The 27695-nt window shown below is 44.1% G+C and overlaps 1 protein-coding gene across 4 annotated transcripts in view; it reads left to right on the top strand.

Moving 5' to 3' along the window:
- Positions 1-27695, top strand: part of tiam2a (TIAM Rac1 associated GEF 2a) — a 123971-nt gene that overhangs the window by 77247 nt on the left and 19029 nt on the right. The window contains exons 4-16 of one of the 4 annotated variants that reach the window (XM_034111353.2): positions 22-48; positions 2980-3433; positions 3958-4130; positions 4979-5203; positions 8232-8417; positions 8698-8841; positions 12047-12103; positions 17109-17285; positions 17823-17927; positions 18012-18090; positions 18557-18646; positions 19137-19349; positions 22642-22736. In XM_034111353.2, the coding sequence (XP_033967244.1) occupies positions 22-48; positions 2980-3433; positions 3958-4130; positions 4979-5203; positions 8232-8417; positions 8698-8841; positions 12047-12103; positions 17109-17285; positions 17823-17927; positions 18012-18090; positions 18557-18646; positions 19137-19349; positions 22642-22736 (2025 nt within the window). Of the gene's footprint in view, positions 1-21; positions 49-429; positions 522-2979; positions 3434-3957; positions 4131-4978; positions 5204-8231; positions 8418-8697; positions 8842-12046; positions 12104-17108; positions 17286-17822; positions 17928-18011; positions 18091-18556; positions 18647-19136; positions 19350-20007; positions 20188-22641; positions 22737-27695 lie in introns of those variants that run through there. The other 3 variants (XM_034111355.2, XM_034111354.2, XM_034111357.2) reach the window with 3 other exon arrangements.

Here is a 27695-nt window from a genome sequence, read left to right as displayed (position 1 = left end):
ACATTTCCTTATCACTCACAGGGTTCACACGGCGATCTTACCAACACGGTATGTAAAGCATAGGTTGCATATTGTGTTTGTAGTTACCCCATAGCTTAAAGCCCTTATAGTTAAACACATGTAGGATAAATGTATCCCCCCTCTAATTGTGGACTTCTGTGTTGCACTCACTACTATCCTTAGAGCTACAGTTTATTAGGCAGGAGAGTGCATCAGTAACAGCCACGCACAGACCGTTTCCTGTCTGGCAAAGATTATTTGCCACAGCGGTGGTCTTGGCATCGCCTGGAACCGACCCACCGTCCTTTAGTTCTTCAGCACTGCAACACCAGCTGTCCGGAGACAGGCCACAGTGGGGTGGCACACAATGACATTTGTAAGCCAGCCAGCTCTTGTTTGTTTTCTGTGAGCATGGAGCAAGGATGAGAGGTACTTTCTATTACAAAGCGCGAGACATGGATGATTCTCCCGGGAAGAGGAGTTCAGGGCTGCAGTGCAGGTTTCATGATGACTATATCTTGGTGGGTAAATCTGAAGTGCTTTATGATTGTATTTTCTTAGTTGTAAAATGTACAGAATTGTTGCATGTTAATGTTGCATAGACGTTTTGGAATGGAGCCAGAATACTAACACACGGGACACCGAGCAGAGAGCAGATATATATTTTCTTCCCAGTAGTAAAATGATACTTGTACCATTCAGATGAGGGTCCGAGGAGAGGTTGGAAATAACCACAGCTTGTCTGCATGTTGCGTGCACATGATTCGAGGAACCATGTGATTTTGTCGCGCAAACATTACATTCTTAATTGGTTTTAATTTGACATAAAACATGTGTTGGATCTGAGCCTGAACTCATGTCCCTCTCTGTCTTCGAGTCTTGTAAGCAATTGTTTCTGAATTAATTCGATTAGCTTTGCCTTGTAAAATGTTTTAATAACACTGTTTGGGCACTGCCGAGAGAATAGCTGTAAGCCTTTGAGAGGCTCTGCTAGACTAAAACTAAGTCCACCCCTCCTCTAATGTTAATGAATGACTTCTGGTGGTTCTGGCTGTTGTGTGATGCAGACTTTCTGGGCTCCCCCTCCGTTGTCCTCAGAGAATAAATCTACTAATCGGGATTTGTGTTCAGTCAGTTGGGTCTCACAACAAACCAGAATAGAACAATCGTGTATTCAGATGGTGTTTTCGTCTTTGCTAGAGGAAGAATTAGTTTTATCCCCGTGCTTAAAACAGCGGCTAATGCCGAGTGAAATATGTGTGATAGTTTGCCTTGACGCTGTCACTCCAGCCTGTATTGACAAATATGCGCTGGACTGACAGTATTTATTTTAAAGCTTTCACTTTATATTAGTAATGGCTGCCTCTAAATCTACTGCTAGCCACAATGGCATGCTAATCTATGGCCATGTGTTGGCCTTTCGAGCGCAGATTAGCACCTGCAGATTTACATCAATCTTTGTTATCCAGATACAAAGCTGATGGAAGGCTTGTCCCCGTTTCCTCAAGAAACCTTTAAGAGATTGTGATTACTTGGAGAAAAAAAACATGAATTGCCAGCACCAAATATTGTGAGCGACTTAAAACAATTTGGGCTGTTTTTAGAGATAAATAATAAGAAGACTACATTTCTATTGAAGCTTGAAAAAGTTAGATTGGGGACAATATTGCCAAAAAAAAGAAGAAGATGCCTGGGGTTCTCTTTACAAGCGACTGACAAGTCCTGCAACAAGTCCTCTTAGAAATCACAGAGGTGCTTCAAACTCTTCAGACTGAATTTCTTCTGTTCTCCGGGGGCCATTTTGTTGAATGCCAAACCTCTGTGGAATATACTCACAGTGCCTCCTTTCAGCAGCTTGACCAGAAATCAGGAGCACCTCCAGCTCTAGTTCCCCTCCACCTGAACTCCAGGACTCTGTTGTGGGTTTAAAGGTCACGCCACAAATTCTAAAGCCAAAGGCCAAGAACCTGCCTTTAATGCAACGCAGCTGGAAGAGAACTGGGAGAGGGTGGGCAAATTAGGGCTGTGTCAGCTAAAGGAAAATAGAAAAAAAATCCAAACTTGGCTCAGCAGAGATTTTCCTATGTCTTCTTTACTACTCAAATACTATGTGTTTCAGGCATGTGTGGCCGTAATGGTTGCATGAAGGCTGTCCTCAGCTGAACGCTGTGAGTTCAAAGGGTTCATTGTCCCAAACAGAAACCTGCAGGATACTATAATCCGTATAAGCATCATTGTTAAATGCTTTTGAGCACTGTTCTAGTCTTTGCCTATTATTTCGGGAACTTCACTTTTTTTGCTAAGTTTAAACAATAGGAATAGTATTAAGGGTAAAGAAAACATTCACAAGACCGGGTGAAACACAGGAACAAACAAAGATGAGCTCCGACATGACGGCTCACTCTGTCTGCATGTTGAGAGCACTCCGCTCTGTTGCCATGGGCAAAATCAATGCTGCAATCTAGTCAAGTGTAGGTAGGCTGTCTCTAATCATGAAAGAGTGCAATTCCATCAAGTGTTCATTTGGGGACTTGGGAAGCCACAGCAGACCTCAAATGATGTGAAATTGTCTAAGCCTGAAGGGTTCCAACCTCCCAGGTACCGGCACAGGAAATGTGTCCCACTTTCTCAGCCCTTGCAAAAGATGTAGACTATAATGCAGACTTTGAAGTAAGTTCGACTAGGTTTGACTATTATGTTTTTTCAAAAGTTTCACTTTTGTGATGCCTTGCGGCTAATTGAAAGGAACACAGCTTGATTTGAACATTTCCCAATGTCAACTGATTGCTTCTGTTTAATTCAAAGGTGTGTACATTTAGGATAAATTATGATGCGTTTCTGAATAGGTGGAAACAATAAATCTGTCAGCTCATTTTGAAATGTCGAAACAAGTTGGTGATGAATCAAAGAGACATGAGTCATGTTACCCCTACAAAGTTATTCTGCACATACCTTTTCTAAACTCTTTGTCTTTACCAGGAGACCCGCTACAAGGACCTGACCGATGCCTTCGATAGCGGGGTTGATGGGCTGACCGTAGACACCACCTCCCACTCTCAAGTCTCTAACCTCCTCTGGTTCCCCGGGGCCTCCAGGGCCCAATCATCAGGAGCCATTCACCAAACGGCCAACGATGCCGTGCGCCAGAACATCTATGAGAACTTCATGAGGGAGCTGGAGACCGGCACTGGTCAGGGAGGAGGGGAACGCTGTGAGCGGAGAGACCCATCCACGGGCACCGAGGAGGGGGAGAGCAGCAGCGAGTCGGCCGAGGGCTCCCTGGAGCAGCTGGATATGCTGTTTGAAAAGGAGCAGGGGGTGGTCCGACGGGCCGGCTGGCTTTCCTTTAAACCCCTCGTCACCCTCCACAAGGACCGGAAGCTGGAGTTAGTGACCCGCCGCAAGTGGAAGCAGTACTGGGTGACCCTGAAAGGTGAGTTTCAATCTGGCACGAAGTGAGGGAAACATCATGCAACTCTACATTTTGTCAAAGGATGTGCCGACTTAAATAATTCACAGGTAATTAGATTATCCAAGCAGGTGGATTTATCTTTGTTTACAGGGTTTTCCTCTTAAAGCACTCATGTCCTTGACCATGGAGTCACGCTTGACATTGATTGATGGTCCTTCCCTCCCTAAAAGCTTATTGGAAATTCTCTTGTTGCTTCTGCCAAAATATATTTAATTCAGGCCACCAAATGTGTGTTTGGACACAAACGCTGCATACACAACACTGTTTTGGAGTATTTAACGAAGAGCATCTCTTTGAACCTGCAAAAAAAAATAGTAAGACACTCTTGTGGCCTTTTGAGAGTATGTCTGAAAAAAAAGTGATAAAAAACCAAACTGCAACAGTCTATAGAAACAGGACCTGATGGTGTTCTCTGTATCATTTACTCATTCACATTTATATCCATCTCTCTGTCTTTGTGTTTGTCTTCTACCCATCTCTTCCAGGATGTACATTGCTGTTCTACGAGACTTACAGTAAAGGCTCTCCGGAGCATGAGATGTCCCCTCGCTATGCTCTCCTGGCCGAGGACAGCATCGTCCAGGCCGTCCCCGAGCACCCAAAAAAGGAGAACGTCTTCTGCCTCAGCAACTCGTATGGAGACGTCTACCTCTTCCAGGTGATAGCATTGTTCCTGACAGAAAGTTTCCCGGAAATAGGTTGCTGATAAATCTTAAGAACTTTGAATTTGTCATCGATGACAGTAAACGTATTTAACAAACAGAAGTATGCAGCATCTTCTTGAAATGCAAAGTAAAGCTCGTGAAATTACAAATTTTGGCCCAAAAGTGCAGTAACTTTTCAGCTAAAGGGTCCGAGAGGACATCCTATTTGCTCGTTGTGCTTACTGACCTACATATCGCAACCAAATCCATTCCTAGCCTCGACTTTTCCGTGTAGCCTCCTCCATTACAAGCCTCCTAGACCGCAGTGTGTGTCGTGGCATCCAGACCTACATCTAATGAAATAGTTCTGTGTGGAGCTGACATGGCCCCAGAGGCAAGCAGAGAGAAAATAATTTCTGCAGCATGGAGACAGCCAGGGTTTCATCCTTTTTTTGTTTCAATTTACATGGCCTGTGGAGCATGAGTCATTCTCAATCGAAAGGAGGTTCAACTGATTTGTCACCTGGCGTGCTTCCTCTGAATGAATCGCTTTATAAAGACAGAGAAATAGTCATAGAGCGGTTCATTAACAAGGAAAATGTGTGTTTAATATCAGCAACAGTTCACAACCTGCGCTTTCTCATAGAGGCGCCGTTAATCCAGCTTTCTTTTATTGATCCTGCAAAGCCCTGCATGCCACGCAATGATTTTAATCTGATCTATGGTAGAATAATATGATACCAGAGCATTGGCAATATTAGCAGATTTATCAAGCTTTGCTTCTCTGAATACAGCTTTTAACGGTAATATAAGACTTTCTACTTCATCAAATCGAATTCCCTGTCACTCTTTGCCCTCACAGGCCAGCAACCAGACCGACCTGGAGAACTGGGTGACAGCCATCCATTCTGCCAGCGCCTCGCTGCTGGCCAAGCGCCAGGGGAAGGAGGACACGGTGCGCCTGCTGCGGAGCCAGGTCCGCGGCTTGCTGCAGAAGATTGATATGGACGGGAAGATGAAGAAGATGGCCGAGCTGCAGCTGACAGTGGTCAGCGACCCCAAGAACCGCAAGGCAATTGAGAACCAGGTGAGGTACCGATAATGATAAGGACAGTGAGACTCAAGCTGAATCGAAAATGAAAACCGAGAATATTTTAGGACTCTATTGCATCTTACATGTTATGCCATTGTGACATCTTTCGATGGCGTAAAGCATCTCTTTTGTTGCTTGATTTAAATCCTCTCTGTATCGTCATTCCACGTGATACGGTAACAACAACATGATGTGCCCTACTTAATTTTCTCGATTCTGTTACTGTGGTGACAAGCCTGTGCGTTATTTTTGTCTGTGGGTGAAGTGGCTTAAATGCATCAGTCCCCAAACGCATCGCGCTGGGGCCCATGGGAGCAGCTCGCTCTCCGGGCATCAGATTGAGATTCCAGATGTTTTCCTGGTAATGGGCTCTCAACATGCATTCTCCTCCTCCTCCTCCTCCTCCTCCTCCTCCTCCTCCTCCTCCTCCTCCTCCTCCTCCTCCTCCTCCTCCTCCTCCTCCTCCTCCTCCTCCACACAGCCGGGGGGGAATCCAAAGCATCCAGCGCTTGGCTGTAGCCTACATACAGTACTGCAGATTACTGATGGGTATGAGAAAGCCCATCATCTCTATCTGAGCAAGAACCCTAATACTTTTTCAAGAAAAATGATGTTTGCTGGGAATGCGGGGTAATACAGCTGCCATTTTGACTCAGGTGGTCATTGACTTAAAGGGCCTCTTCCTAATGCTCTGCATAGCTACAGTTGTGTGCACTGACTTCAGCAAAGCAAAATGTATACTTATTGGAAGGGCTGTTATTTGGTCTGGAGTTAAAGTGGCCTGATAGGTAATACAAGTATAATATTATAAAGAACAGGCAATATGGAAGCTGAGCAGCTCACCGCAGTAATCCCAGATGGAGATGTCACTGCCGGCCTGCGAGACTGACTGACTACAGATCTGTTTCCCATTAGCCAGTGTGCCACCTCAGAGAAGACAAAGAGACAGACGGGCTTGGAGTCAATGATAGGGTCAGAGGGGTACGGGACAGCACTCTGATACAGGCGCCCAAGGCTGATGATAGATTTAAGGTTTCGGTGGGGTTGTCTAGCGCCAACAGGGCATTACTTTGATGTCCCCCTCCCCCACCCATGTGTACCGAAATCAGTGCCAGTAGATCTCTTTTGAAGACTGCTTGAACACACACTCATGCTCAACGCACACTCACTGCGATCAAGTTGCATTGAAAGAGATATTTCGCATTAGGGCTTTTAACAGAGAGCCAGGGGCAGATGTTAAAGAGGGGAAATAAGAAGAGATGAGAATCTGATAAAAGACTAACTCATATCTGCCGAGCTTAATAGCTTTGAAATAAATGTAAATAAGTGTTGCACGCAGGCCACATGGGCCCAAACATGCCCTGCTTTGCACTGATTTTGGTTAATTGTCTTCCCGTTCTCTTTCAAGTCGCTAGCTGTATGAAGCAATAGATTGCAAGTAGGCCTTTATCAGTGATGCACCCCAGCATGAATCATCAAATCAAGTTTTATGCACAGGACTATTTTAGAACATCGCTGAATGAAGAGGTTAAAGGATATTTCAAGTGTTGACAAACAGATCCAGATGGCGTGTAAATCCAAAAGCATGCTAGGATCTTGTGTGATAGTTATACATAGACGTACGTTTTTCCAAAGCAGCACCTCTCCTAAATTTGTTTTTGCTTTTATCTGATTTACTCGGTAATACCTCGCTCCCCATCTGAAGTCATCTCAAACCACTCAGTGGAATTAATTCGAAGCTCCTCCAGAACACTTTGTTATACATAATGACCCAAGAATAGATCGAAAAAATGTGCTATGCTTACTCACTGTGAGGATTTAAGTAAAAGGTCTTGAGTTCAGGTTCAGCGAAGTGAAAATGTGAAAGATCCATGCTAAGCTATGCTAATGCTACATGTGCTACAATGCCTACAATATCTCTATAGTCCACAGACAAAAGCTGGTAATAAGCTGGTAATTATAGCCCATAGTTTAATGACAAGGTGTAACTTTGATGACTTGGGCAACTTTGACAATTACAGGGTTTTGCTTAAAGCCAAAACATATGTGACACTAAAAAAGGAGTCATCAAGTTAGCATTGGTTAGCTTACATTAGCCACTAAAATCGACTTTGAATGTTACCATACTGAATTTCCAGGGATGTGCAAGGTCATATTTTACACAAAGCATGTTGGATTCCTGGCAGTCGTCCTCATGGTCCACGCCTGGAATGGTAATAATGGCTGAATGTCATTGACTCAAGGCTTGTTAACCATGGCCCCCAGCACAGCTGCGTACATAGCTGTTTTCATGGGTTTAGTACACAATATCCAACAGTATAATCTTGTGCTGATTTTTGTCCAAGTTCTTTGTTTAAGAAGTTTGAAAAGTCAGAGTTTAAATAAACACCGCCCCCATGTTGCTCCTCAGCTTGCTCCTAATTCTCAAGAATGCTATCAATGTAAATGAGAGCTAATAGCACCACGCCATAGGGTGCATTATTGTAAATGAACTCACAGTGCATACGAGACCTATTAAAGTCAGTTGTTATAGAGGGTTGTTTAACTTGAGTGTTCTCATTAAAACCGCTCTCCAGCCAAGAAAAATAAGCCCTTTCTCATAGCTTACATCGTGTATAACGGGGACAAGGGGGAAACGACTGTAAAATGTGTGTGTGTTTGTACGTGGGGTGGAAGTTTAACTGGTGGTCTGGGCAACATCACTACTCTCTCTTGACTTGCATAAAAAAAACGGATTTAGTGAGCTAGATTTTCAGTCCCACCCTCACTATCAACGCTCCACACATTTGTGCCCTCTCCCTGCATCAACATCTGCAAGCAATTGCATTTGGATGGAAATCCCTCGGCTGTCCCTGGATCCCCCTCTTTGGCTCTCCCTTTCCTGCCTCCCCCTCCTCCTCCCATCTCCTCGTTTACCTCCCCTCTACTCTCTTTTCTCAGCTGCCCACCAACAATGTTAGACAAACACGAATTCCCATCCAGCATCTGTAAAGTAATTATCTTCCTTCCTTCCTTCCTTCAGATTCAGCAGTGGGAACAGAACCTGGAGAGGTTTAACATGGATCTGTTCAGGATGCGCTGCTACCTGGCCAGTTTACAGGGGGGAGAGCTGCCCAACCCAAAGAGTCTGTTGGCAATCGCCAGCCGCCCCACCAAATCCACCCTGGGACGCCTAGGGATCTTCTCTGTCTCCTCCTTCCATGCACTGGTGAGAAAGCCTCAGACAAGATGAATGGCTAATAAATAAATGCACACTATATACACAATGAGCATCAGTTTTGGGCATTTTCTACATCCCTTTTTGAATGTGATACTTCTTTACTTGATGTTGTAACAGAAACCATTTTAAACCTAAAAACATCCAGAAAACACTCCCTTAATGCATTCCTGGAGGAAAACACACCTAATCAAGATAATCTGATTAGATGGGGATTTTTTTTTTGGGTGACCTAAATGATTTTCAGTTCTGATAGTGCGTGTTTGTTCAGATCTGTTCCAGAGATGAGGCAACGCTCAGAAGGCGTTCATTGTCCCTGACGTACAGACATCGCAAGAGGGGACTTTTCTCCTCGCTCAAAGGCCTCGACAACCTTACCAAGAGGGGACGGGACAAGAGACCCTCCGCATCGCAGGTACTACTACTACTACACACAGACAAATCTCAGTGTTGTTTAAATAATACAATACAGGTGCTTTACATGCAGTATTGGTATCAAAATGCTACCAGTAGCGATGTTTAGCACGTCATGATTTTATGGTTGCGGTTCCTTATATATGCAATACTGTAAGCAGGCTGTTAACACATTTTTAAAGTCCCTTTAACATCCAATACCTATAGCACTACATTTAAGAGACTAGATATACAGTAGTATCACTAAAGTATTAACATTTCCTTTCAATGCTTTTATTGAAAATCTTTCTTTATGATCAAAACATTTATAAAAAATAGGACTGAAGATTACATTATGAACATCATGCAAGTGATTTTTTTAATATTCTTGTCAGCCCGATGGAGGCACTTACACCTTGAACTGACGCTAAATCATCTCCTCTGAATCCCAGAGTAATGAAACTCCTCAGGTGGTCTGGATTAGCAGATTTGTAATGCAGGATCACCCACTTAATTTATTCAGCAGGGGAAAATACCCTCACAATAACATGAGCATGCAGAACTCACATGCATGCGTGCACACAGTGTTGAGCTATACTGCACTCCCTCGGGAAGTACTGCGGAGAAAAACTGGGATACTTTCACCCTCAGTGCACATTGAGCATATTCCTTAATGAAACACTCTGAAACCTAGCCTTATTGCTTACTCACATGCACAATGGCATGAAAGAAAGCAAGAGGTTGGTACAGTCATGAATGTTCTCTCTCTAAGGAGATTTTATTAATTAGAAGCACATAAGCTCACTTCCCCTCCCGAGTGCACACCTCCCATCAACATATACACAGAGGGGCATTCCTTACCCAGGTGCAGAGTGGGGGGGGTCTCATCCTCTCAGGTTAGTAATTAGTCCCATGCAAGCTGGTTATTTATTGGTACAGAGATTCACCACTCTTTTCCCAGAAGGCACGGCCCTTGAGAAAACTCCCCCCTTGGTGGTTTATTTTAAGAATCGCCACAGGATACACTCATCTGCGCTGTCTTTTATAGACCTCCGTTCATTAGCAGGAAGTAAAGGAAAGGAGAGATAGCTTGGGTTGGTTTTGTTTTGCTGTGAAGCCAGTATGGGTCTCCTATTGTTTGGCATTAGAACAGAGCCCTGACTCCTGACTGCTTACAAAATGTTCCCTGTCCTGTTTCGCTTGCTCTTATCTAACTCACACATCCCACCACCTGCTCTGTGATATTTATATTTGGGCATTTGCACACGTCTGTCAGCAACTAGGTATGTGTGTGTGTTATTATTTTCCCGGGGAACTCCAGCCGGCCGGTCTAATGAGGCCCAGTTACGTTTCGCAGTGCAGAAGGCCGAGGTGGCGCTGTAGTACACACATGAATTATTGAGAGCCGTATGTGGTAGATGGCATTCTCCACCTTTTCCTCATCCCCGCAGACACCAGCAGATGGTCAATGAAAAGACGCTAAATATTAAACAGCCTCCCTTTATTTTTCCCCCAGCTCTTACAAGACCATTTTGGTGCTTTTCTTGTATTTTTGCTTTACATTAGTTCCTTACAAGAACAGAAAATGACCTCCAGAGTGCTTCAAGGCATTTCCTCACTGCTGGGTTTTCTTGGACATCTGCTTTTTGTGTTGTTTTCCTTTTTTCCGCAAAAGAGAAAGATGATTCATTGTGTTAGTTCTATTCGTTGTGGCCATTTTAAATGACATCATCAGCTGCTTGGCTGTACTCTCATGTACTGACGAGACACGTGTTTGTTTGCTTGAGAAGGTTTTGGACCGCAAGGCCGCCTGAGGAGCCAAACTATTTCCGTCCACTTTTGTTACCTTCTCAAGTTCTCAGACTGTGCTTTCTCCAATATTTTTTAAATATCTCCTATCCTCCCTTTGACTCTCCTTATCCCCCTCCAACTTAACATTATCCTTTTGTGTGCCTTTATCCAACCTATTTAATCTACTAAAGCAAGAGTTTCATCTAACTCCTTCCCCCAATTTATCTCACCATGTAACTTTCCATTTATTCCTTTTAGCCTCATCCTCTCTTTCAAACCTCCCGTTTCCTAGAGCATCAACATTAGCATTAGCCCGCGGTCCTTCACCCACAGTTTCCACACTGACTCATCAGTGTTGACTAAGCCTAAATCCCATTTACCACTACAACACTGCGCTTGACAACCTTGCCCTAAAGTTATTCTCTCCTCCCCCATCTCCTTCCCTCTCGTTTTCTCATCTCACCCGTCTTAGGCCTGCTCTGTATACAGTAAGGAGCTGGCCGGCAGTCGTCTGTGGGAAGTAGGCCAGAAAGGTTCGAGGATTTGTGGGAGACTTGGTAAAGCTTTCTAAAATTAGTCAGTTTACAGCAAGGCAGCACTGTTTACAGCCACTTTATAAATGTACTGGAGAGTTACTGTACTCAGCTGCTCCGAGGTCAGATAAGGGTTCTTACTACCATAACAGGAGCGAGCAAGTTTCCCCCTCGTTGTAAAGGAGACTTCTTTGGATTGTTTTTGGAGAAAAGTAATTCTTATCCTTAGCAAAGGCTTATGTCAGACCTCGTTTTGAGAACAAAATGCCCTATTTCTGTCACCAGCTGTGCCACCCATCATGCCTCTCCTTCCCAATGACAGAGTATCTCAGCAAAAGCTGATAACTGCGGCCTCTTTGAGCAAGGGCTGAAGTTACACCCTCACATAACGGATGACTCTGTGTCACCGCTGTATTATAGAGTTGTTAAAGCCCTCTGAGGCTGCAGTCACCTCCAGCTCCGAGCTTAGACTGACGCAACACACCTTACAATCACAAGCCAGGGAGGGGATCTGAAGAGGAGAGGTGGAGGAAGATGGAATGGATCAAGAACTGAGAGATTTCTACACTGAAGGGTAGGTGTGGAGATGGAAAAAGGGGGGGCCGTGTCCTACTCTCATCTGTAACCGGACTGCTTCCCCCTTTCATCTCTCTGTTACACAGAAACCACTCTATCCATACACACCCCCTCCACATTTCCACCATTGCTCCTTCAATGGCTACGGCCCTGTTTGGCAGTATCAAAGCCCTGCACTCGCCACACGTAGTTTTTAATTAACTACATAATAGCACCGTGTGTGTCTAATATTGTGTTGCAAAAGTTGCCGCGGACCTAATCGCTCATGAGTGAATCAGTGTGGTGCCCCTCTGTCTGCACTTCTAACTATTTGTCTCTTGGTTTCAGATCTTTGAGAGCGACGCTGGAGGTCAAACGTACGCCCTGCCTCCCAGGAGCACTGAGGTGAGTCATAGCGCTCTATAACTTTGTCCTCTACGGTTTGTGGATCTTTGATATATCTTTTAAAAATGCCACTAGCATCTGTCAGTGGTAATATTGTATGAGCTGAATTATCCGCTTCAGCATGAAGTAGCCGTGGTAGAGACATGTCTACTGTTTCTTTGACCTCTGCTCTCTTTCATCCTTTGATAGTACACTGAGTAAATATATTTTTACACATAGGGTGTGTGTGTGTGTGTGTGTGTGTGTGTGTGTGTGTGTGTGTGTGTGTGTGTGTGTGTGTGTGTGTGTGTGTGTGTGTGTGGTGTGTGTGTGTGTGTGTGTGTGTGTGTGTGTGTGTGTGTGTGTGTGTGTGGGTGTGTGTGGTGTGTGTGTGTGTGTGTGTGTGTGTGTGTGTGTGTGTGTGTGTGTGTGTGTGTGTGTGTGTGTGTGTGTGTGTGTGTGTGTGTGTGTGTGTGTGTGTGTGTGTGTGCTTGCTTACTTGTCCAGGATCAAAGCACAGATTCCTTTCATGTTGATCTGCAGGTGTCCTAAAGAGAAATCGACAGCATATCTAACAAGAGATTTTTACACCAGCATGGACATGCGTCTAATTCACGGCATAATTGAGTTAATGGAGAGTATTGAGCTGAAGTGTTGACCAGAAGTGCTTGAAAGCATGAGTGTATGGATTTATGGGAAAGTAAAGTGGTGAATGATTGAAGAGTGTGAATGATGCCCATCTGATCAGCCGACTGCAGCATTCACAGGTTATTGGGTGATTACATGCCTAGATCATGAAATACTGCTGTAAGCTAGAGCTCAACCCCCGCTGTCCTCAAACTTTCACATCTTTGCCCTCTTGATCTGACTGCAGTATATCAGAGGGATCCTTTCAAGGAAAAGTTTGATATTAGGCGAAATATTTCTAATATGCAATTCCTGTCTGTGAGTTGAATATTAAGCAACAGCCAGTTAGCTTAGCTTAGCATAAATACTAGAATCAGGGCGGAACAGCTAGCCTTGCTAAAGATAACAAAATCTGCTAACCAGAATCTTCAGTAGGGTGGTCCTTAAAATTGAAAGTCGGAAAGTCTAAGCTCCAACCCCCAGAATTCATTCTATTAGTCAAGAAAACTCTCCTGGTGAATTTCTTCCTCAATCTGACAACATTTACCCCTCCCTCATCAACCTTGAAGTTTAGCCTCAGTTGCAGCACCGTGGCTGCTGGTGTGGCAGCCCAGGTCGATGAGGGGGGGGGTTTTAAGGACCACCCTACTGAGGCTAAACTTGGTTTAAATGTTGTAAAGGTGTAAATGTTGTTGGAATTTGAATACAATTCACCAGGAGAGTTTTCTTGACTATCATAACAAATTCCGGTGGTTGGAGCTTAAAATAAATTTATTTGAAAATGTACATGGCGCTAAGGACCACCCTAGTCTTCAGGGCCAACTAATTGGCTCGCTAAATCTTTCGAACTTTATCATTTTGATAGTGAATTAATATTTCCTGGGAAAATAGACATTTCTGGTTTTAACACTCGGACAGTGCCAGGCTAGCTGTTTCAACCTATTTCTATTTATGTCTTTGTGCTAAGCTTAGCTAACCACTTAGTTACTGGTCGGAACTTCATTACCAACTACCATTATAGGGGTATTAATCTTTTAATCTAATTCTCAACAAAAATTCTATAAAATATATAGACTTTTCCTTTAAATTGTGGATTGTTTTGGTCCACCTGTTGACGAGGCTTTGTATTTCTGAAGCATCTTTTAATTAAGTAGCTTAATACAGAAGTTCTGCCTCTGAGGATGTTTTCAGTGAAATGGAAGAAAGAAAATATGAATTTCTTTACAAAGGTATTAAAAGTTTAATGTTTTCTAAGTACATTTTGACCCGTCATTAAAATCTTACCCTCACTCAATAAAATCAAACATATTTCTGTATGAATAGACATCTGGCGCGGACATATGAGGACAATTGACGCTTTAAGACAGAGCAGGATGCTGTGATTCATAGTGTGAGTGTGTGGTGAATGTGGCGAGTGTTGAAACTGCCTCCATTAAGGATCTAGAAATGGACTTGGAACAGGAAGTGGTTTGGGGAAACAATAACGGCTTTCATTGGGTCAACGCTTTAATGTTTTTTATAATGCACAAACCCTATGATGTGGAAAACAGCTCACTAGGATACATTTGATTTAATGGGGATTAATACCCCAGGGTGGGAAGTTGGGAAATAGAGAGAGAAAGCACGGATGTATTGATTTTTGTCGAAACAGGTCTTCATCTCAGTCCTGATGACTTTGCCCCAGTTGTCTCAAATCCCTTGAATTACGCTGATAAGCAAGCATATTCCACTAATCCCTTGAAGTGAAGTCAAGTGAAGGGTACATTTTAATGTGTTTCGTTGCAGCTGCATGGCTTGTGTGCCCTCTCGTATAGCTGTCACTGTCACTGTCTAGTTGTAAGGTTGGGACTGTTGCATAAGCAGGGAGAGATAAATGTTTTTATGAAAGCTGTCAATAACACAGAGGCTGTCCTATCCATAGAGGTTAAAAGGGATTTCACATCGACTGGCATTTTCTCTCCATATACCCAATTCTTCTGTCAGCAGTGGAGTGAGTGAATAAGTTTGACTGCCAGAAACCACATAAATGTTTGACTTACGTGAACTCAGTTTCAAACGTATTGCTGGCTTTGAACAAAAACGTACAAATGCCTGCTACTGTTTAGCAGGGTTATGTAAATATGGCTAAAGGCTTACTTCACCCACAAATTGACCAATTGTATATCAAATACTTGTGTCTATTTTTTTGTAGTGTTTTACATAGAAAGTGAGTCAGCAAAAATGTAAATGTTTGGCAAGTTCTGAGCACAAGTTATTTCAACGCAAATGGCCATTTTGTAAGTGAAATATTTTCTCACTCTTTTTTAAAATATCTTTGGCTGGTTACTACGACCCCGTCATTCTTGTCCATGAAATACTGATTCCTCTCACCTCTCACCACACTCCACTACCCCCCTATACACATGACTGCTTTCACTTGGAGAACAGACACCAGTGTGTATGGATGGTCATTATTGTCACCTTCTGTGTGTGAGCGCATGGAAAATCTCAAAACCTGGGTGGAGTTTTGAGGAAATGAGGAGTAATTCTCTTTAAATAGATGTAATATAGGGAAATTGGCTAAAATTGTCTTCAACTGTTTGTTCTTCGTGGTCACCCTATTTATTCAAGGCAGCGCTGTCATATTTGTGCTAGCCGGTTGCTAAGTGGAACAGAAAGGGTGTATTTGCGCAGCAGGCACTGAACCGCCCGACACTCCATCTTTAGAAGCTGCAGGGTGGAGGACGACTTGCTTGGAAATAATTTCCACACTTGAGAGGAAAGACTGAAGTATGGAATTATTTTGGTGGATGCAAACATAAATACAGTAGACATGCTCTTACCGCACAGAGCACTTGTTGAAGTCCAGCGCGTGCCCTCACCGTACTCTTGGCAGTGGTTGGTGGAACGTTGACCAGGCAACCGTTGGTCCGTCACAACCCTCTCTGACCATGAATGAGTGGTCAGTGTTAGTCACTCGCTGGGCAGGTCAAATCAAATCTTAGTTTCCCGGTCACACAAAGTTGCTTAGACACAAGTGAGGCGGTTTTTGCAACCAGTTGCCATGACTGCTTGTTTTTGATCCTCAGTTTGTCAGCATGACTTCACATCCCTAATATGCAGACAAGGTGGGTGTTGAAGTGGCACTTTGTCGTCCCTCCATCCCAACTGGTAGTAGAACAGTAGTGGCCTTTATTTTGGTACTGATTCCTGAAGTAGACTAGTCAAGGTGACATTTAGAAGACAAATTAAGCAAATGTTTGTCTGTGCTGCTTGTGTTTATCCAGGCTACACTCAGAACTGTGTTGGGCTAAGCAATGCTCTGAATCAGAGACCTTAACTTGGCCCTTTTAGGCTCGTTGTCTGGCAGGGAAAACAAATGTTTTTCTCTTGTGGTGATGCATCAACACACACACACACACACACACACACACACACACACACACACACACACACACACACACACACACACACACACACACACACACACACACACACACACACACACACACACACACACACACACACACACACACACACACACACACACACACACACACACACACACACACACACCTCTTGATTTGTATGATCCGATAATGCCTTTAAAACATCACTGTACACCCAGAACTGTTCACTGATGCAATTCTTCTTCTTGGTCCAGTGTCTCATTATGACTGAGAACTCGTTCCGTCTTTGTGAGAAGTGCTGATCCTCTGGTTTCTTTAACCCACGTGGGTTTCAGTACATTTAGTGTGTTTGAGCCATTCCTCAAGATCTGGGGCTTGATAATTGCGGTGATAGGCTGCACTGTGGCGTCTCCCACAGCCCCTGAACACAGCAGTGGCGCTTTTCCCTCCAGAGACACAGAGTCGTGACCAAAACTCCCAAATGGCTGCCTGTGCGGCTGAGCACTTGGCTAACCCCCCCCCCCCTACCTTAATACCCAGCTCAGACCTCACTGTTAACGCCACCAACAAATAATTACCTTCTCATCTGAAAGTTTGACTGATTTTCAAATAAACTGCCCTGACACACCACTTAAATCAAACTGACTGGTGGCTTTTCAAACCAAATAAATGTGCGGATATCATCTGGACGTCTAGACCTGCCATTCGACCCCTGCCGATCGGCTTGTGGACACTGCCATTACTGTGACTATTATGTGGATGAACTGCCGTCTATGTTGTCAAATGAATTTCTGAAGGGCTAATTGTATGACATCTTTGCTCCGCCGCTTGATCCACAGCCAAGCTTTTAGACTAATGGAAGGATATTGATTTGTGTGCTGTTACTCCCTCTCTCCCCGTGTTGTAACTCCTCCTTCCCCCTTTTCTGTTTACCCTCTCTCCTCCATATAATGATACTCACTCCCTTCCTTTTATCTTTCTTAACCCTGCCTTCTTGTCCTCTCCCACAGAGGCTGGACATGCTGAGCAACATCTACTCCATGTCGCCCCCTGAGGGCAGGGTGTGGGACAGCATCAGCGCTGCCACAGACGTGCTGACGTGTGTGTACATGCCAGACGGCCTGACAGTCCAAGTTCCTGTCAGAAGAGACCAGACAGCCGCCGACCTTCTCTCTGCTGCCTGCAAGGTTGGTTTGGTAACCAATTGCAGGGAAAGGATGACATGTCACCACAATACAACTACAATACTCCTGACAGTTGTTGCAGAAATAACAAACAAAAGCAGTCATGCCATTTGATTTAGCTTTCTAGAAGGTCTTTATGTTTTTGACATAATCCTGCCATTCACACTTAATGCCAAACATGTGTATCATCCTATGATGTGTGGTTGCATTACATGTAAATACAACATTCAAATTGTGAGGTTGTTAAATTGTCTTTTTGGAGCATCTGTAGCAGCAGATTCGGTTATATTATGCCCTGTTTGAAATACATTCTTCACTGACTGCACAGATATTGACGTACACACACAATTGGCCACATTCCCCTGTGGCGGACCTTTTTTTTTTTCTTTACCGCAAATTTCTCATCAAAAAGTGTAAAACCGGTGAATAATTCACGCCTGGACCCCACAGCAGCTGTCTGACGAGGCGTTGGTGCGTGAAACATGTGTGATCATTTTGTGCATGCAGGCCGCTGAACATTAGGGTCTCTTGTGTAAACAGGTGAAACAGCTGGACGAGGGCCTGCACTGCCTCAGACTGCACCGACGGGAGGGGCAGGGCGCGGGGGTCCGAGACGTGGCTCCTGGAGAGCTCCTCCGCGATGTGGTGAGCAGGGCAGAATCACACATGGACACACAGCGACCATCTTTATCTGCTTGTTGTTTAATGTGTGTCGATGTCCCCCTGTAGGTCAATGATCAGTTGGAGGTGGTCCCAGTGAATGTGTTCACTTTACACATGAGCAGGCCGAGCACCACCGGAGACTTTGGTGAGTCGACAACATGCGGACTGATTTAGTTATGTCTGTAATTGTATTGTATAATGACTGATTTTAAATGCTATTTTCTTAATGTCTTTCATTTTTTGTAAAGCACTTTGAATTGCCTTGTGTTGAAAAGTGCTATATAAATAAACTTGCCTTGCCTTGCCTTGCCTTGCCTTGCCTTGCCTTGCCTTGCCTTGCCTTGCCTTGCCTTGCCTTGCCTTGCCTTGCCTTGCCTTGCCTTGCCTTGCCTTGCCTTGCCTTGCCCTTGCCTTATCCTTGCCTTGCCTTAGCCTTGCCTTAGCCTTGCCTTGCCTTGCCTTAGCCTTGCCTTGCCTTATCCTTGCCTTAGCCTTGCCTTGCCTTAGCCTTGCCTTGCCTTGCCTTGTCCTCCTAATGATCCTTTAATGATGTAATCCATCTGTCGGTATTCCCTCTAATCGTCTCAGTTTGTTTCTCTTCCTCCCACCAGGTTTTGCAGTAACAGGACACATAGACAGTCAGAGAAACAGCAGGATTTTTGTCAGCGAAGTGCTTCCTGATGACCTGGCTTTCAACGCAGGTGCTCAACATATGTCTTTCAATCAAAACAGTAACAGAGTGTTTGTCATTTTGAATTAGCATGCTGTTCTCCAATTCTTCTACATTTGCTCAGCTTGTTTCTCCAACAACTCAAGATCCAGTCCCTTATGACTAAAAGCCTTAAAAATTAGCTTGACTATAGTAAAAGGTCTAAAAAGTGTCTTAAAAAATGTGTCCTTAAACTGGATGAAAACTCAAATTTAAGACAGCTTTTGGGAGATGCAATGCCATTACACGTGACCAAATGAAACAGACAGTTACCTTGATTTAAGTGACGGATTGGGACATATGTGATAACCTTAGTACCTACTCAACAACAGTTTACAATACTGTAAGTCTTTTTTATACATTTCAATGCAGACATTGATAAGGACAGAAATAATCCTGAAACCTCCAGTCTCATGATCACACATGTGATTTGTGTGGCCTCTCCACGTCCTTCTCTGAAACATACTTGTGTGTGTTCCCAGGTCTGCGTCCAGGCGATGAGATCCTGGTGCTGAACGGCCGCTGTGTGTCTGCCCTGGACCTCACGCGGATCCAGACGCTGTTTGCTGAACAAACCCTCCACCTGAGCCTGAGGCGGGATGGACCCTCGTCACAAACCTTGGGCTCCAACCACCTGACCCTTCCTCACAACCAGGAGGTCCGCGGCAAGCACCACCGAGCCAAGTCCTCCTCAGGTGCTTAAAGCCACGCGCCGTCTAACCAGCTACAAACACATAGATGTGGTCATTAGTGGGGTTCCATTTGTAATTAGAGGCTATAGATTTTCACTTAATGACGACACTTAATGGAAAGTGAAGTTGATAGTGATACCCTTTTGTTTTAGTTTGTTAGACAGGTGGTGAGAGGGAGAGAAAAAGACACACAATGAAAGAGAGAAATTGTTGCTGCTGAGAAATGATCGGCACACCCATCGAGAGAGTGCCGTCTCATCTCTGCGTACATGCAGTGTGAAGAGAATAGTTTCACAATGTCTCTGAAAGCAAGCTGTGTCATTTTTCTTGTAAACACCGCGTCTCTGCCACTGCTAATGTCCAGTTTACCCCTACATTTGTCTGTTTTTGTATATTTTAGTTTTGGGATCAGGTTTGTCTTTGTCCTTTAATCTGTACTTTGTCCTTTAATCTATACTTTGTCCTTTAATCTGTACCTTGTCAGGCGTTGTGTTTATCTAAACCTTAAAGTCACTTTCAGTCGCTTACAAGAGCCGTTTTCACAAAGCAGCCACCAAACTTCTGCTCGAGTTAAGATCTCAATTCTGATCACTACTTCCTCAAAAGTGACTCCCTTCACTCAGATTAAAGAAGTAAAAAAAAAGGTCCAGTTTAAGACAGCTCTGCGTGTCCCAGGGGAGAGAAAAAGCCCAGACGGGGCTTTTGACCGCAGAGGGCTCGTTATCGCTGTGAATGTATAGTATCCTGTCAGCCTGGTTTAATCTCAGAACAGAGGCGAGGTGTCAGAACAGAACAGGGAGGTCGTCCGTGTCGCCGGACAAACACAGCTGAGACCCAGCGGGTATGGATACAATTTGTTTGTTCACGCCTCACTCTAAAACGGTAAGGGAAATATACCTCAACATCTTTGGCATCAACAAGTCTATGATTTGGGTCAGTTTATATGATGTCGGGTTAGATACAAATGATAACCTTAGTTATCATTAGTTAAACAACAGTTATGCTAATGTATCTTGGTGTTTTAAAGGAAATACAAAACAGGAAACTTGGCCATTTCATTACCTCAGTTATGTTATCAGATTGGCTTATTTGTCTGTTTGGATTACTTGGAAACGACTGGTTCAATTTTTTATTAGATATTTTGTGATCAATCTAAATCACAGGCCAGATGCCCACATTATTTTCACTTCTGAAAAAGTGGATGTCTGCCCTCTCTGATGTCCCTTAGTTAATAACAAGTTTTCCAAAAATGTTTTAGAAAGGTTGAGCTAATGAGAGTGTAAATGTTCTGACAAAAGCAGAGAGGGACAATTTTATTTTTGATAACAATTAAAATGTCTTCAAGGTTATTTTTTGGTTATAAAAAATGTGAGAGTCACGGTGAACAGAGACTTATTTTTTAGTCAAAGCAATTATAATGACTTGCTGATCTTTATCACAGGATGTTAGGGGTTCACGAACTGCACTCTAATAATAATAATAATAATAAATTGGATTTATATAGCGCTTTTATAGTACCCAAAGATGCTTTACAATATGAGGGGGGGGGGGGGGTAGATAGACTGGGGCAGGTAGACAACAGACTAAGAAAAAAACAACAAAAACGACAAAACAAAACACAGTGGCAGTCAGGAGGAGGTCGAAAATGAGTGGGGGGTGTTTTTACGGATAGAGAGAGGTGAAAAGATGGGTTTTGAGGCGGGACTGGAACAGACCGAGGGACTCGGACTCACGGAGGTCTTGGGGGAGGGAGTTCCAGAGTTTTGGGGCAGCCACAGAGAAGGCTCTGTCTCCAAAGCTCCGGAGATTGGCAGTGGGGGTGGAAAGCAGGCCGGCCGAGGTGGATCTGAGGGTCCGGGGAGGATGGTAGGGGATGAGAAGGTCAGTGAGGTACGGGGGGGCCAGATGGTGGAGGGCTTTATAGGTAAGGACCAGGAGTTTGTAGTTGATGCGGTGAGTAACGGGAAGCCAGTGTAGTTCTTTGAGGACCGGGGTGATATGGTGCCATGATTTAGTGTGGGTGAGAAGTCTGGCGGCTGAACACGCTGGAGTCTACTGAGGGAGGTGGAGCTGATGCCGTATAGGAGGGAGTTACAGTAGTCGAGGCGGGAGGAGATGAAGGCGTGAATGAGTCGCTCAGCTGCGGGTCGGGTGAGATAGGGACCCCTCTGTTTAACCTTTTAACACTTTTTTTGATAAAATATGCCAAAACTAGACTACTGAAATTCTCTGTAACATTTGCATAACATCCAATGTGTTGTTCATTATGGCTTATTTCATTGTTTGGCAAACAGTCAAAAACAAGACTCAGTTTCATAGAAAGTTTTGAGCGTCATCTTAATGATTGTAATTCATTAGAGTTTCCTCCACTACAGCCGTAATTGAACACAGAGGGATTAATGACTTGGAGGCCTCATTACAGAGAGTGGTGTGATCAAAGGGGCTGCAGTTCTCTTCTCGGTCTCTAGAGGGCGTATGATCCCAGGCAGGCTGATAGAGGAGGCAGGGAGGCAAAACCAGACCAAATGGGGACATTATCACTTGTCTGTCACACATGATTTCAGGATGGCAGTCCTTGGTGACAACTGTCCATCATCTGCATTCATTCAGAGAAGAATAGAGAGTACAAGAAAAGAGATAAATAGTACATATCTTTTGTATCTCTGTATTATCAGTCGGACGTTTTTGTTTGACGATGATTGGCTTCTCAAAAAGGAGAAGCTCTGCACAACAGGAGCCCTCGAAGTTTTCTTTTGTTTCCTGCTGTCACATTGGCCCTCCTCCCGGGCTACGATCAGGAAGAAAGTCTTTTCATGTGCCAACTGCTACAGAGTCTGTCCTCGGGTCCTTGAATTTAGAGAGATAGCCAGAATGGGCAAAATGTTTTTCGAAACTCTCAATCTGATAATGTCATCCTATCAGAAGACTTGTATGCAAATAAACATTGTATTAGCGAAATGTAACTTTAAGACAATGTGAGGGTGTTGTTTGTTTTAGTGAAACAAGGCAAGAGATAGTAGTCTTTAATTATGATTGCCCAAGTTTTCTTTTTTGGATGACTGAATGCCAGGGTCATTTGTAGACAGGAGACATATTTTAGTTCTGTGCGACTGGCAGACGCCCATGATGGATTTAGACTATAATTAGCCAGCATTGTTTGTGTATTGTGGTCAGTAGAAGTATGTGCCTCAGCATAAAAGCACAATAGTGCAGAAGCAGCAAAAACATTATCACACATACGCAGAGTGATGCTAAAACTAATGTTAAAAATCCCCCCCCCTCTCTCTCTCTCCAGATGTGTGCACTGCAGCTGACGGTGCGGAGTCCCTGCATGTAGGACTAGAGATCGGTCACTCCCACTGCGCACTCCGGCCCGTTCAGCACAGCAAGGTAGGAGGAGCCCGAGTGTGTCTGAGTACAAGAAATAAAGTACTCCTATTGTCTGCTAGACATGGAAACTGTGTGTGTGTGTGTGTGTGTGTGTGTGTGTGTGTGTGTGTGTGTGTGTGTGTGTGTGTGTGTGTGTGTGTGTGTGTGTGTGTGTGTGTGTGTGTGTGTGTGTGTGTGTGTGTGTGTGTGTGTGTGTGTGTGTGTGTGTGTGTGTGTGTGTGTGTGTGTGTGTGTGTGTGTGTGTGTGTGTGTGTGTGTGTGTGTGTGTGTGTGTGTGTGTGTGTGTGTGTGTGTGTGTGTGTGTGTCCACTCACAGTGGCAGCTGTGGGGTTGTCAGAAACCAATTCTCACCAATTCTTAGAATTACCATAATTAGGATACTCCATCATAGCCAGCGGTGTCAACACAGCTTATTACTGTCACGCAGACAGGATGCAGACTGAGAGGAAGGGGCTGTGTCCTGCCACCGCCTCCTACACACACACATATACATGCATTTGATGGCATTACAAATCGAATACACCTCTGTCATCTTTGCCTCTGCCCAAATATACATAGCTGTCATAAAGCAACAGCAGTTAATGTAATGAATATATTTAAGAAAAGAAGATATCTTCTTGCTTTCATCATATTCCTGATGCCTGTAGTCATCAGGAATATGGGTACACTCTATAGGTACTCTCTCATATCAGTTTCAGAGAAATATCCCCTCTATAAATATGCCAAAAAAAGCCTGCATGCCTATTTCTGTCGTGTCTGTTGTTGAATATCTGGTCAGCCTTTTTTGATATGTAAACCAACATTATTGAAGTCATTAAACTGAGCAGGAGCCTGTCCCATGGGGAATTACGCCTCAGTGCTGTGGTAATGTAACACGGGAGTGTGTGTGTGTGCCACTGTTTATTGGGACCGTTAATGAGTGTGTGGGGTTGCCATGAAGAGCTGCGTGTTAATGATGTAGACATGGCTGTCTAGAAGCCTGAACTGAGAGGGGATGTGTGCATTCATGCATATGTACCTTATCTTTCATCATCAAAATGAAAATAGGCAGTCGTGCTGTGCTTGTTTCATCAATGATTCATTTTAAATCCAGGCCAAATATCCAGAAACTATCTCTAATTGCATGGGCTTTATACTAATTTTCTGTGTCAGAAGATGCAGTTCAGTATTTGACCCGAGGTCAGCCATGGGGTGGATTACAGAGGATAAATTGCCCTCTTCTTCTCCTCTTTCTTTTCTTTCTCTTTTGGTCTCTTATTGTTTGCCCGGCGACACGAGCAGGTCCCACTCCCCTGTGATCTGCACTGCACCACTACTACTGCTGCTGCTCGGCCCCCTGCCGTTTGTCTTTTACTGAGGAATGAATGGGAAAATGTGTGTGTATATGTGTGAGCGGGCTTTTCTGAAGGTGCGCATGTGTCACTGCACATTTCGAGGCACAAAAGGTGAAAAAGCTTTCTGCCTCTATCGGGGAAAAGGCAGCCACTGTGAAGCCGATACAAAAAAAAGCCAGGGAGAGATATTGGTGCTGGTGAATCAGATTGTTGCGGTCACGAAGAGCAGAATTTAATCACTGCCTGGCCATCAGTTTGTCCTCTGGGCCGGAGAGAAAGAAATCGAGTCACAGGGAAGAACATCAGCCATGTCTCAGCATATTGGCGCACACATGCGTGCACACGGCATTCTAAAAGTCAATAGAGATGGATGGAAAGGAAAGTCTCATTTCAAGCCTCTTGTCACACCTTGTAATCGGCCACCTCACTAGACTGACTACCTTTTGATTAATTGGTCCGTTGAATTCCAATTTGGGCTTATTACACGAGACGGATCAGCGTGTTTGGGTGTGATTTCCAGGTGAATTGCTTACTATGCACAGGTACCCATGTTGTTTACCATCTGGATACTGATTGTGAGTTACTTAATGATACATTTTGCTATAAGGAGCCATAGCAATTGGTTTAACGCATCATTATTAAGCCTGACCAATCGTTTGCGGACGCCAACTGAATTGGTCCCGGAAAAGTCCCACGAGGCCGCTCAAATTGAATTGATTTGACATGCATTGGTGAATGGATGCAGTCATAAGGATGCATTATAGGCAACACCAGAATTGTTGCATTCACTTTGTTTGTTCCTCACCTAATCTCCACTAGTTTAGCAACAGAAAGACTTGGATTGAGGCTTGATGTGGATTTGTTGGCTGGAACGTCGTCAACACAGCCACACACAGACATGTGATGACGCACACACATCTATAGCATATCAGGCGGAGACAGATGGAAGGACGTGGGAAGTAATCTGGCACAGTCTGGTTTAACCACATGTCACCAGGTTCATTGGCTCCAGCTTCTCAAATGGGAATATGTTCTGTTTTTCTTAGACAGCCATAGTATTTTGAATACATTTTGGTTTTGATTGAATATCTCTTTAGAACCTTTTTATTGGAATGTTCCCAAAAAATAAAGTTGTCCTTCGAGGAAAGATCCGTGATGGTGATCCAATAATCTCCAGTTGCTTCATTTGGTGTATTCAGTAAAACAGGTTTCATGTAAAGCTGTAAGTATTTGTCAATGAATTGAATTGGCACTCGGCCAACCCTTGTGTGGTGTTTATGTCATGTCATTGAACCCAATGAACCACAACACTTTAATGTATTCTATATCCTCACAACCTTTGCCATGTTGTTTTGGTGTCACATTCTATTGTGTAGTAAACACTATGAAATGTTGTATCCTATGAATAGCAGTCATACTGTATGATTCAAACTCTGTAAAGTAGCAAGGCAAGTCTTGTATTAAACTAAAGGTTAAACAGCAGACGGACATATTAAGCCTCTTTGCTTTGGTCCAGACTAGATATTTCAGTAAGAGCATTTCAATGGATTTATATAGAGAGAGAGAGAGAGAGAGACAGACAGACAGACAGACAGACAGACAGACAGACAGACAGACAGACAGACAGACAAAATGTGCGGCAGGTTATTTGACCCCTGGACTAACCCATCCTTTTACCCATGTGTCAGTGGGCGAGTGTAGTCTGAGAGGGGTTTTAACACTTTAAAAAGACGTGTGACTACCATTAGGTTGAATTTTTCAATTTATATTCTTCCCTGACATCATTGCTCCTAGACTTCAAACGGATACAGAAGATGCCTCCAATATTATATATATCATCATCTTTAAATATTATTCAATCTTCGTTTGCGCTTAAACCTTCCCCTTCCCAATCTTTACCCGACTGGTATGTGTGTCTGCCTTTTGAATGGGAGTCTGGTGGTGGGGTAAATTTAGGTACGTTTCTATGTCTCGGCATGTGGGTGTGTTTTCACTAAGCCTATCAGTTGCCATCTGGCCAGGAGCAGGCTAATAATCTGGGCTTAAAGCCGTCGGCACAGTTAATGCTTGCCTGCTTCCGTCAGTCAAACAAGTAAACAACTTGGAAAGACATAGCTGGGGATACAAACTTTTTGAACAAGGGGCACCGGAGGGACCGATAAGGACCCGGATCCAACATGAGCCAGATCTGACTGGAATGAACGCACCGGTGGTTCTGGTTCCTGGCACAGCCGTGGTTGAAGCCATACCAATAGTAGCCCCAACGGTGAACGATGAAGATCCTCGGCCGGGCCTCTACCTCACCACCTTAATGGAGCTCTTTATGCGGGACCAGTCGCCCGCCCAGGCCCTGTGCTCCCTCCTGGCCATGTACTGGTTCTGGCCCTCTGACTGTGAGGCTGAGGAGAAGGACCTGTTTCTGGGCTCTGTGCTGCTCAGTTTGAGACGTTTCCTCAAAGACAAGCTGGCCTGCCTGGGTCAGGACATGACTTCCTGCGTGTCCTGCAAGAGTGACAAACAAACGGTAACTATGGGCAGGTGTGCTCCTCGATATTTTGAACTTGGATAGCTGATACTTTGAGTCTTCACGTTTAAGCTCCAGCTCTTACGCACTCCCCCAACCTGTGTGTCTCTGCTCAAAATAGCTAGTAGCTAGAGTAGTTTTACATTGCGAGTCTCTTATTTGCATTTAACATTTCAGCCTTCATTTTTGAAAGCTCATGAATTGACCATGTCAGGCAGATGGTTTGCCTCTTAGGTCTAGACTGAAATATATATAAAAGACTAGGGAATAAATTAGCATGAAACATGGTACAGACAGACACCTATAATTACCAAAGTATAATCGTAAACAATCACTGTGATGATCTCCTAAATGTTCCTTTAATTCAACCAAAGTATTTTGTCCATCACTTTGGTGTATGCTTTTAATGCTATCAATGGTATTATCTCAGCACTATGGGCTGTAGTACACTTGGTTATATTGGTGTGACTTTAGGGCCGCGTATTAAGCAGTCACCTTATGTGCCTGGTGGGTCTGTTATCTGTTAGTATCATGGAATCTATGGCACATGTCTGCTGTGGCTACTTCAGTGTGATCTGGTTGCCTCTGATTCACCCACATTGATATGTGTCCAGGTCAGGAAAGGGTGTGGGTTCAGCACAGGGATCACCATTAGTGGACTTGTTTGTCATCAAGCCACGTATACCGTTGGCAACAATAACTTCCTTTAAACCTTAGCGCGTCTTGGTGGATTAAGAACAGCGTATAGTGCTGGCATTGCTTTGCCTTTGTACTGGCAGTCATGCAAAGCAGTTTATGTGAATAGCCTACGGGACTCAGTAGAATGGGTGCTTTTATCGGAAGCTGGCTTCATTATTAAAACACACTCTTCTCCCAAAGTCCTCCGAGACTTGGCGGAATAATATTTGTTTAGGATGAATAATAAAAGGCGTAAATGGGCTTAAGCGCGACGGGACCAGCCCTCCCGCTCATCTTCCTCTCCCCTCCACTCTGTTTGATTTATGAGCATGCGTCTTCTTTTATTGTGCTTTGAAAAGAAGATGGCATCATGGCACTATAGCCCACTAACTGTGCAAGTGAATCACTGGCCTGCCGACTGGG

The sequence above is a fragment of the Pseudochaenichthys georgianus genome, chromosome 22 (genome assembly GCF_902827115.2).
Source record: "Pseudochaenichthys georgianus chromosome 22, fPseGeo1.2, whole genome shotgun sequence".
Classification (NCBI taxonomy): Eukaryota; Metazoa; Chordata; class Actinopteri; order Perciformes; family Channichthyidae; genus Pseudochaenichthys; species Pseudochaenichthys georgianus.
The sequence above is the reverse complement of the archived record's forward strand: the minus strand, read 5'-3'. Positions and strand labels throughout refer to the sequence as shown.